Here is an 11,049-nt window from a genome sequence, read left to right as displayed (position 1 = left end):
AACTTCTTAGCCTGACAAATTTAAATTATCTTTATTCTTTATTTTATTACATATCTATCACCCCTCCAAATAAAGTGGGGATTGCTTTGAGTGATTCCAAATCAAGTTAACAAAGCCAGCTAACCTGACAAATATCTCCACCAATTGTCTTACCAATAGATGCACTTTAGATTGACAAAAGGTAGAGTAGTAAAACAAAAAGTCAAAAAAAGTAACAAGCATTATTTTCTGTGACAAAAAGAAACCCATTAAAGACATGTGGAGTCCAAACTTTGTAACTTCTACATTGTGAACAGGCATATCATCTCCTCCCCCCCAAAGAAAACCTCAAATTCCAACATTTGACAGTGATGGAATGTAACCTTTCATTTCTGTTTTAGATTCAATAATTCCTGTGAGGAGATAATGGTGATATTCACCTTTACCACAAAACCATACAAAGAAATAAGATAAACAGTAGAACTGCTTTCTTACTTTTAAGGGTTGAAAACATGCTATTTGACCCACAACTACAATAGTATAAAAGCTACATCCCCCAGCCAAAAAGTAGTCAGATTAGCAGCAAATAACAAAAGCACCCTTTAATTTTCAACTGTACCCCATTAGCTCATCCTCATTTCTACAAAAGAAAACAACATGTAACATGCTGAATTAAAAAAAAGGACAACAATAATGTTATGGTGGTCTCAGTGGTTATGGTCCTGATGAAGGAAGAGTCAGGATGACGGCAGGTAGACAGAAAGGACAAACGGGGTTTTGCTTGATGTCTTGGTTTCTATACATCCTCGCCCTGGTTGTCAGCATTCCACAACTGAAAGGAGGTACAGAAAATGGGTGAGAGGGAAAAAAAAAAAATTAAGCAACATAAAGAATTTCTACTTCTTTTAAGGCCCCCCTTTCTATGGGCTCACCACCTATGTGATGGGATTTAGAGCCTTTCTTGTCATGTTGGAACCCTTTAATGCTCAGGTTGACAATGACACTAAGATCTGGAAAGGTGTGACTGGAAAGAACGTTTGCTCCCAATCTGAACGCGAGTGGTGTTTAGTTATTGGATGTCTATGCTTAATGCGGCTTGTCGTAAATGTTCTGCTTGAACCCCTAAAATTTGGAGTTGGGGCAACTGTTGTCCTTGTCAAAAATTAAGTCTGGAGCCCTGCCTTGGATATCATAGGTATAAAAATCCAAAGTAGACTGAGCATTGTAAACTGAGAAACTTACTGTCAAGTTGTCTCTTAGTAGCTGCATGATAAGTGTGCTGTCTTTGTATGAATCATCTGTCACCGTTTCCAGCTCTGCAATGGCATCATCAAAAGCCTGCAAGATAAAAGAACAGTTTGAAGGGTTTGGAATTTGTCCTCTTTTACTAAGCATTAGTAGAAGTTCTTACTGTTTTAGCCAATTGGCAGGCCTTTTCAGGTGAGTTGATGATCTCGTAGTAAAACACAGAGAAATTGAGCGCGAGACCAAGTCGGATTGGGTGTGTGGGCTGCATCTCTTCTGTGCTGGTTTTAAGAGCCTCCTGGTAGGCTTGTTCTGAGTTTGCGATGATTTCTGAAGTTAAAGATTAAAGACAATTAAAAACCCATTAAAGAATCAAAATACATACAGGATAAATGCCAAACACAATTATTCCATGCATCATTCAACACAACCTAACTTACACCATATGAATGACACAAAAAAAATGAACATTCAAACACAACCACACCAACAGATGTCTTAGATAAAATCTCACATACTCTGCTTGTCATCCCCTGTTGCCACTTCGGCCTGGTAGCGATGATAGTCGCCTTTCATTTTCAAATAGAAGACTTTGCTCTCCGGCAAAGTGGCTTTTGGAATGAGATGAACATTCAAGAGATCCTGAGCAGAAAAAGATCATTACAATTTTGAAATAAAATATTAAGCGTCCAGAGTCTTTAGAAATGAATGAATTCAATATTGGTTTGTGTGTTGATTTATCCGGCTCATGTACAAGGGGTGTGAATGCACTTTGCCCACACGCACGGTCAGACTTTTATTAAGAGTAAGATGACCATGGTTATGGCATGAGGAAACCGATATTGTATGCAACATTGTTATGCTAACTATTTTCAAATGATCACTTCTACAATGTTCCTATTTACCACAAATTCAAATGTAATTGATTTATTCTGAAAAGTGGCACACCCCACAAGAGACTGTCAACAAGTTTTTTTTCTTATTGTTGCATTTTTATGTTCTTCAAATAATTATTATAATCTTTGTGGTTTGTGTGTTGGTGGGAAGTAGGAACCGGTTCCATTTTCAAATCATCCAGAAGGAAATTTGGAAGTCACAGTCAAAAACTTGAACATTCTTTAAAAATGTAAACACCACTCTCCCGAATGGAGTTTGACAATTGATAAGCAGATTTTTTTTTTTCTGGTTTAAAAAGGACAGAGTTAAGCACAAGTAATTAAGTGAAGCGCAAATAAATGTAATGTACATCATTTACAAAAGAAAGCTCACCAGAACATCTTGACAGATTTTATTGAGCTCTGTCTCAATTTTCTCCTGGTACTCTTTGGACAATTCCTTTTTTCTGTCGTCTTCGACCTTCGACGCAATGTTGCTCAAAACCCGCCAAGAAGAACGACGGGCCCCAACTACATTTTTGTAGGCAACAGAGAGCAGATTGCGCTCCTCATTGGTCAGTTCGGTGTCATTATTCTCTGTGGCAGACTTCATCGCTGCAGCCATGTCGTCATAGCGCTCCGCTTGCTCGGCCAGTTTAGCCATTCTGATCAAGTTCTCCTTGGATTCCCCACTCATGATGGCTTGCTGGAAAAACAAATGCAAAAGAAAGATGGGTTCAAAAATAAAAAAAGAATTAGCCAGGCATTTCCCATTCACATACAAAAGCAGTTTAAACTTCTCAGAGGCCACCGTGCTTTGAAACATGTTGCAGCTTGCATGTTTATTGCGTCACTTGCAATTATGTCAATACTAAAACCATTTTTTTTCTTTACTGTGCAAACGTGGGCAAAGTGCAGCCCACAAGTGCTCTCCCACTGTCCCTCTTTATAAATTAGGGGTGTAAAGGTGAGGTTTTCTTTTTTTTAACCAATGAAATATATATCGATACAAGGCCTAATGTTTCAACAGATTTAAAAAAAATTTTTTTGCGAAACAATAAAGGCAATTTCGATACAATACCAAAGACTTTTGTAAATAAACCTATACTAATTAAAGGGTGAATGGAACTGGTAATTAAGACAAGGATTCACTGAATAAAGTTTCATACTAAAAAAAATAAATTAAAACATTGCTGATATATCAGACTATATCGGCATCGGACGGTATTCTAGGACACAATATCGGTGTCATACTTGAAGTGATAATGTTGTAGAAGGACACACCTAAATTTGATACGTACAGTATCTCGATAGATGGGGTACAACAATTTTCAAGTAGAGTGCACTTTCAAGTGGACCGATTCCATTCAGTTTGATTCTATCTGGTATCTTATGGCTGGAGCTCGGACTCACTGTAAGAAGCCATCCTGCGACCATTCCTCCTCAGTTATAACCTTGTCAATATTTTGAAGCAGATGAAACGACTCCTTCAGTACTTTTTTTTTTTAATAGACCTGCAGATTTTCTCAGAATCTATGCTGCTTCTGCAGAGCTCCATAAAGAAAAAAAGAGCTTAAGTCTGGCACAACGGATGGGTTTATTTAATAAATATTGTTTATATATTGCAAAGAAAATTATAGTATTCATCTTATTTGGTCCTGATCTTGGAACTGATATTAATTTGCACTTAGTTTCAGTGATATGATGATACGAATTTGCAAACACAGTTAAACGGTCAATGTATAGAATTTAGTGCGGTCCAATGGTGAACCAATAAAATACTGTACAATGAAGTTTAAGGCATGTGCATTTTGAAGTACACACACTAAGGTGCCTCAGAAAGACCACTCTTTGAAAGCCTATTACTAATTTCTTCAGAAGTCTTTTGGTATAGATTAACCTGCCACCTATCAGATGATCCAGTATTCCCTCAAAGTTACTAAGTAAGCGCATTGCATTTGTGACAGATGCTGTAATTACAAGCTTGTGATCGGGGGAGCAGAAAGTTGCCTGCAAAACATGTCAGTGTACAATCCAGTGAGGCGCGACCATATATTTAAAATGTAAAACGTTTACACTATTGAAATTCTTTTTTTTTTTTTTAAATGAATGAACACTAAAAAATCAAAACATTCAACACACACTGTCTCTTTAAGAAACATCTCAACTGCTCATTTGGCTGCGTGACAGCGACAAATAAAGACTGTGCAAATCAAGTATTGTGTGACTAATAATATGGCAGTTTTTATAAATAACGTACCATATAGTCATAGTTATTCTAATTTCTCACAAACCTACAGGGCAAACACAACCTTCCCCCCACTCTTTTCCTGCATACATAAACCACACCCATGCCCATACCTGCGTCTCGCCCAACAAACTTTTAGGATCAGGCTTTACCTGCTCGTAGCCGATTAACGACTACACTAAACGTCCCCAAACAAAACACTTTGAAAGGCAAATTATGAAGGAAAATATCAACCACGTAAAATATGCGACATTATTTGCCCTCGTGACATGTTTCCTGTAACATCCGCCCCCGACAACGTTTGACATTGCAATGAGGTTCCACACATAGCTTTTATCTAATGCAATTCCCGCTATTTGTCAAAATGTAACAAAGGTTGTTCGAATGTTTAACAATCTCTCAGATGCTTACAAAATAATTGTTAAAATCCTGCGTTAAGATCCTCACAAATAATCAATGCTCAGGATCTCAATTAAACTTAACAACGAAAGCAAACAGGAATTCTATTAGCTATGAGATACCAGCAGCGATCGCGTCAATACACAAGCACCACGACCAACGTGGGTTTCCATCACAGTTAACTACTGTTGGACAGTGAGCAAACCCAACCCAACAGGTTAAAGTTAGTTGGTAGAGACAGCTTAGTCTTGACGTGATACGCCTTCCTCGCGTCCCATTTTCGAGTTGAAAGCAGCTACGAGACACGTTTCATTGTAATGGAGCGAGCCATTGTTCCTTGTCAGTGATGAATTGTCGGCATTTTCCCGCAAACCCAAGGTCAATTACAAAAACCTAGCTGATTTTTCGCTGCATTTGTTACGCAACAAAAGTCGAACAATTACCTATGCCAACGCGACACAGTAGTTACAATACGTTTGTGTTCATTTCCTACCCGTGTAATGGTCGATCGCAGTAGCTTGGGCTTTCAACTTCCAGCTGATTCTCTCAGCGTTGTCAGCGTGAAGAGTCGACGGGGTTTCCTTGCAATTCTAATGGTTAAAGGCGCTGCCCGTGCAAGGGTGGATGACGTCAACATCACCATAGTAACCCTGTAGTAGACATCAAGGGAGTTGTAGTTTCACAAGGCCAAGAGAGAATTCGCCACCTATATGAAACATGCTTAAAAAAGAAAAAATATTTCGTATATTTACATTATTTTATTTATAATATAAAATATTTTGTAGTTGCACACATGTTAAATATATTTAATTTAAAAACAGCATCTCAGCTTGTCGTCGATGTGGAAAAAAGTGTATTCTAAAGGATAAACAATTCGACTAAATAAATTATTATACCTTTTAACGTTAACATTTATTACAATTTAAGAAACAACATATTTTTATTACACTTGTCCTCAGCATAGTCATGGTTCGGCACAATTTCGTCCCCCCCAAAAAACTCTACTTGTCACGCTGCTGTGTATGGATGGCAGGGATGCACCTTGGACACTCCTGAGTTAGCTGTAAATGTTTCTACACATGAATAAAACACCCTTCTTTGTGCCTAAAAGAACCCCACAATGTGTAGTTTTCTTGTCAAGGCGTGGTTCCATGGAAAAGATAAGAACAAAAAAGAAACTTAGGGAATGAGATGTCTAACCTGATAAACCAGTTCTAATTCAGTTCAGTCTTGCAGACAGACACAAACGTCAGTTGAAGCAAATCCATCAATTTATGCATTACACGTATCAATCTTGGAAAAGCTGTTAGAAACAATCAATATGTGTGGCATTAATGCCATCCTCTTTGCTGCTCACACGGCAGTGTATATACTATATGCATACATGCACACATAAATTCATACACATGTATTATTCATTCATTCATTTATCTTCCGACCTGCTTATCCTCATTAGTTGCTGTAGTCTACAATAAATTAGACTCACTAACAAAAGTGTGAAGAGTTGGCGTGACAATCAGCAAACAGGTCAAGTTTGAAAGTGTGTTGCATTATCCTTCATATGTGGGAACAAAAATTGTATTGGAAAGTTCCCTGTACAATATTTCAGTTTGGCAGGGAACATTAGCGAGCATTTTCTGTCCAGGCCACATCAAATATAGGAACTGGCAACCTGTTTATTTTTTAAATTATGGTAGTTGCTTAACCTATCAGGCTACAAAATCTGAGTTTAAATTGCTCAACTTCTCAAGTTGTGGTATGTTTCCTGTGGTAAGAGGTGTGAGAGCAAGTGGTATTTGTCTCCAGGGTGAAACAGAAAATTGCAGTTCACAAAACCTGTTAGTCCACTGCAAAGTCGACTGACCTCAGCGATTACAATACCACAGTCACAAGATGAGCACAAGGCTTGTTCTTATCAACTTACAGTGTATGTTGGTACACAGAACGGCCATGACATGTATGATTTGTCAACAGTTACAAACAAACGTAATTCTGTCCGTAGTCCATATGTTCAATTACTAAGTATCATCACATTCTCACTACTTCCAAGTTGGGTATAAGCCCCTAAGTGTATATCCATGTTTTATTGATTCAAAATATGTGCAGTGCACAATGTCTGTGTTTTTCTTGTTTTGATCAAGGTACGGTTTGAAGTAGGAATCTCAAAACTGACAGTGAATCATGACCTCTCCCTCTCGGGTAGAAAGTGGCCTGCAAGTAGCCGTTTCACAGGTCTATGATTTCCAACTTTATATCATCTGCCTGTGAAGGTCTGCTTGCAGTTCCTTATAACGATACTTTTCATGGATGGTCTCCAGCTGCAGAGCGCCTTGTTCTTCAGCCTCCAGTAAGTGATTGTTTATTTGTGTGTTATCAATAGATTGTATTTTTGTACCCCTTTTCTTACTTTTGTGTGTGTTTTTTTTTTGTTTTTGTCACATACACATACACATGCACACACAAGCGGGAATCAAACTCACAAGACAGACAAGTTACCCCTACACCATAGGTGTCAAACTCAAGGCACGGGGGCAAGATGCGGCCCATCATTTCATTTTAGGTGGCCCGCAAAGACAAATTTTGCATCAACTTTGTGTCATTACTAAAATTACAAATTGTCTACACTTTAAAAAATATGTATAGATATTGATTGCAATTTTCATTACTTGTCTTTTTAAGACATTTGAATCCATTTGTTTTGTAGCCTATACTTTGTATAGAAGACGTTGGCAATCATAATGGCCCCACAAAGGAAACTATGGCTACGATGCGGCCCCGTGACAAAAATGAGTTTGACATCCCTGCAGCCTACACCATCAGCGACTCCTAACTCCATTTTGAGTGTGAAGAAACCTAACACCACGCAATGACGTCAGCCAGACTGTGCTGCTGCCCACAGCCCCTCTAGAGGGCGTACTTGCTTAGCATTTGGCAACTGCTATGACGCTGTGATGCATTTTCCACACCTACACTTCTCAATTAATGTCTTCATTTGGCAGTATTCACATGTGACATCGTGAATTGTAATAGGTTAAATTTTGGTGACCAAAGATGTATTTCACTATAGTTGGTGTATGTGAGATTTCTGTTGAAAATTTGAATAGAGAGTTTCTCCTGAAGGAATACCCTAGAAAATGATTTTTTTTGTTTTTTTTTTGTTTCTTTGCAACGACTAAGGTCAATCTGGACGCCCAATTAGCCTGCAATGAGTATACTTAAAAACAGAAATTTTTGGTGTAAATAATTAGTTTTGGCTTAGTTTTGTCATGGCTTTGCCGGCAACAACGATTAATTATTAAAGAACGTGAAATGTGTTGGTAGAGACCATCTTCGTTCCCTCCCCCTTTCATTCTTTTTTGCAACCATTTATCATTCCAAGTTATTATTAACATTGCTTGCCGCTGTACCTTTGCACCAATTCTGCTATTCAATGTTGATTGTTTTTTTTTTTACCAAAAATTTATTTTGGACTTGAGTAGTCCAGATAGGGTTTCTATTTTTCACTGTTTCCATTGTCGGTCTTTTTTGGTTTAATTTTGTACAACATTCATTTATTTCTGTAGCCTTGTTTTCTTTTTTTGTGTTCATTTCTCTTGAAGCTTCACCCACTTAGCCTGGTCACAAGACTTGACTTGTAGTACTTGTTATCACAATATAAGATATCATAGTTTCCTGTAAGTAGCTACATCAGATTTCAGTTTCATTTTTCAGTATCCATAGTTTTGGTAATGTTTTGTTTGGTAGTGTGCCGTGAAATCTCTCAAAGATAAAAGCTGTATCTTCGCACCACTCAAACTTTGGGAAACAGCTGGAAGAAGAATTCAGAGATCGGTCTGTAACCAAAATGTCATTAACACCGAACACAAGAAACTGCATCAAACTGTAAACTTAATTCTTTACTTTTAAGGCTGACAAAAATCAGAATCGTGTATTTTGCCAACTTTAGCCATTGAACATAGGATACCATACAAAACCTACAAAAATGCAACAACTACAAACATTCCATTGAACAAATCACAATGTACAGTATACGTTTATACAATACTGCTTGTGTTGCTTATTTGGCACTTAACCACAAGATTTTTTTTTTCTTTCAATTTTACAGAAAAGTTACACCTCTGACATGGTCCTGAAAAAGAAGAAGAAGAAGAAGAAGGAAACAAAAGAAACTCTCACAATTACAATAAAAGCAACCTATTTGGGATATCATTGCAGTAGTTTATGGAGTGATTATGTTTTTATCTGCATGGTAGAAATAAAAACAACAGTTCTTTAATACTTCAATACAGTTCTTCAGTCCCAAAGCTAAGCCCAAGTGAAAATGCTCCTCCACAATGAAGGGGCCAAGGTGCCTTTAAGGTTCGCACTTTTTAAAAGAAACTTCCAACAGTGGTTTCAATAATACTGACGACTGGTAGTACGGATCCTAGCAATAACAGTACTCGAGAACAGAGGCACAGAACTGCATGTGAGATTCAGCCACTCATCTTCACACAACAGTTGTAAATAAACACAAGCATAAGCTCCATGCATATGTGCTTTCAGTACTGATTGATCCCACCAGACATGCAGCATTTAAAAACATTTAAAATTAAGTGAAGTCTTGTTTTTTTTTATACTGGAAATCCCACATAAGCGTGAACACATATATGCAAATGTGACAGACAGAACAACCATCGCAGGCTGGATCTGCTTAACAAATTGCTCTTCTTTTTATCTCCTGACATTGTATTCAAAAACTAGAGAGACCACAAGTTCTCTGTCAATCATCTTGAAGGGATATAAACCATCCTTCCATTTGTGAGACCTTGCAAGTGCTGTGAAATGCAAATAAGAGCATATTGTTTTGTTTTGCAAAAGAAACACATTTTGGGAATTCACCATATACATTGATATACATTCTCACACAATGTAGCAAAGAGGAAGTCAAACATAATTCTTGTTCTCAAGTCTGCTCTGCAGATTAAATTCTTCTGCTTACACAAAGTAATTTTTATCAGACCGCCGTTGCGGTTCTCATTATTGTGTACACCCTTCTCTACCATGCATACTGCGCCGTCCTCAAAGAGCCAAGCAAGGACAATGATACAGAAACGCCAGTGTATATACAACCTAGTGGGAATCTTCTGCTGACTAGGCTTTCAAACCAATGGAAGGTCTGGCAGTTGGGGTTTGCCTGGATTTAGGAAAACTGCTCGTGGGTCAGGAGTTTGACGTCTTCAGTCCATACTGAAGGCCTGTCGTCTTCTTTGTCACATGCTTGACATTTTTCGTCAGTCTTCTCCACAGTGGAGGGTGAAGGGCGTTGTCGATGACCCAGACAAGTTCTAAAGGAGAAGAAATGACCAGTATGAATATTTTCATCAAATACAACAGTTGAAAATCCTTGGCCAGTGCTTCTATCAAATTACAAGACTACAGAACCCTTTTTTTTCAAGGATCAGTTTCCAGCAGGATACACATAAGGTCACACATGTACTTCCACACGCTATGTAATCTAGTTGAAAGGCTGACATCATTTTTTGATTATCAACACGAGTCTTACAAGTCAAGTCGGAGCCTCGTCTTTAAAACTGTCCAGCACTGCTGGGATCACATTGCAACAGGCGTACAATGGAAGGGTCACTCTTTGCCCCCTTGATGAACTCCTCCAGGGACAGTTTTCCTAAAACACAGTAGTAGTAAACACATTATTTATTCAAATAGCAAATTTCAGTACAGTACCATTTTAAATCCACAGCTCCGCAAGGTACATATTCTCCCATTCACACTTAAATCAATTTCTTATGAAAGTGTGATAATTCTCCTGTCCAGGCTTGTAACACACCCACCAAGTGTAACTTAGAAATTCATGTATAACCACCAAAGAGGCCTAATTGGGGAAAGTCTACGTTCACATTTAATAAGACAGGACATTCCATGGAGATCCAGTTGGAAAAAAGGTCACACCTTATATGTGAAATGAACTATTGGATCTGGAAGTCATACTAATTGGGCGTATGATGTGTGCGTGGCTCATCTACAGTCTACTTTGACAGGAAGTGTCTTTTTTTCCATTCGCCTTTTTATTAAATCCAATACAAGCAATTTAAACAGAATACCATCCTGAACGCTTCGGAGATGGTGCAAAGGGAATGAAAGCTAACCAGGTTGCCAAGCAACACCATGTGCTTGGCACACGTGTAATCAAATACAAAAAAAAAAAATGTATAACTCACGGACCATTTTTCGGACTGTATTGTTTTAGATCGAAATTTCAAATACAAGGATGTGGAAATGCTCCTCACAAGTGAAGAAAAAAGT

At 38.0% G+C, this 11,049-nt stretch overlaps 2 protein-coding genes across 4 annotated transcripts in view; both read right to left on the bottom strand.

Annotated features, from left to right (window-relative positions):
- Positions 1–3: 3 nt before the first annotated feature.
- Positions 4–5,403, bottom strand: LOC148392226 (14-3-3 protein beta/alpha-like). Its single transcript, XM_088386209.1, has 6 exons — positions 5,240–5,403; positions 2,494–2,805; positions 1,743–1,866; positions 1,391–1,554; positions 1,222–1,317; positions 4–811 (listed from the first exon to the last, which is right to left on the bottom strand). The coding sequence occupies exons 2-6, from the start codon at positions 2,794–2,796 to the stop codon at positions 776–778; spliced, it is 723 nt and encodes a 240-aa protein (XP_088242335.1). The 5' UTR covers positions 2,797–2,805; positions 5,240–5,403; the 3' UTR covers positions 4–775.
- Positions 5,404–8,629: 3,226 nt separating this feature from the next.
- The window catches only part of LOC148392225 (neurocalcin-delta A), a 37,630-nt gene continuing 35,210 nt past the window's right edge, over positions 8,630–11,049 (bottom strand). For all 3 annotated transcript variants that reach the window (XM_088386212.1, XM_088386213.1, XM_088386211.1), the window contains exons 4-5: positions 10,292–10,411; positions 8,630–10,073 (exon numbers count right to left, since the gene is read on the bottom strand). In XM_088386212.1, coding sequence (XP_088242338.1) covers positions 10,314–10,411 — 98 coding nt within the window. In that variant the 3' untranslated portion in view covers positions 8,630–10,073; positions 10,292–10,313. The remainder of the gene's footprint in view (positions 10,074–10,291; positions 10,412–11,049) is intronic.

The sequence above is a fragment of the Syngnathus floridae genome, chromosome 10, assembly GCF_059516105.1.
Source record: "Syngnathus floridae isolate MCC-2025c chromosome 10, RoL_Sflo_1.0, whole genome shotgun sequence".
Taxonomy (NCBI): Eukaryota; Metazoa; Chordata; class Actinopteri; order Syngnathiformes; family Syngnathidae; genus Syngnathus; species Syngnathus floridae.
The sequence above is the reverse complement of the archived record's forward strand: the minus strand, read 5'-3'. Positions and strand labels throughout refer to the sequence as shown.

What these genes read in the sequence shown, in the direction of transcription:
- LOC148392226 (XM_088386209.1), bottom strand. Translation starts at nt 2,796, where the DNA reads ATGAGTGGGGAATCCAAGGAGAACTTGATCAGAATGGCTAAACTGGCC. An exon ending in AACAGGGGATGACAAGCAGA is followed by an intron (nt 1,555 to 1,742) that starts GTATGTGAGATT and finishes CTTTAACTTCAG; the next exon opens with AAATCATCGCAAACTCAGAA. An exon ending in CCTGCCAATTGGCTAAAACA is followed by an intron (nt 1,318 to 1,390) that starts GTAAGAACTTCT and finishes TTTATCTTGCAG; the next exon opens with GCTTTTGATGATGCCATTGC.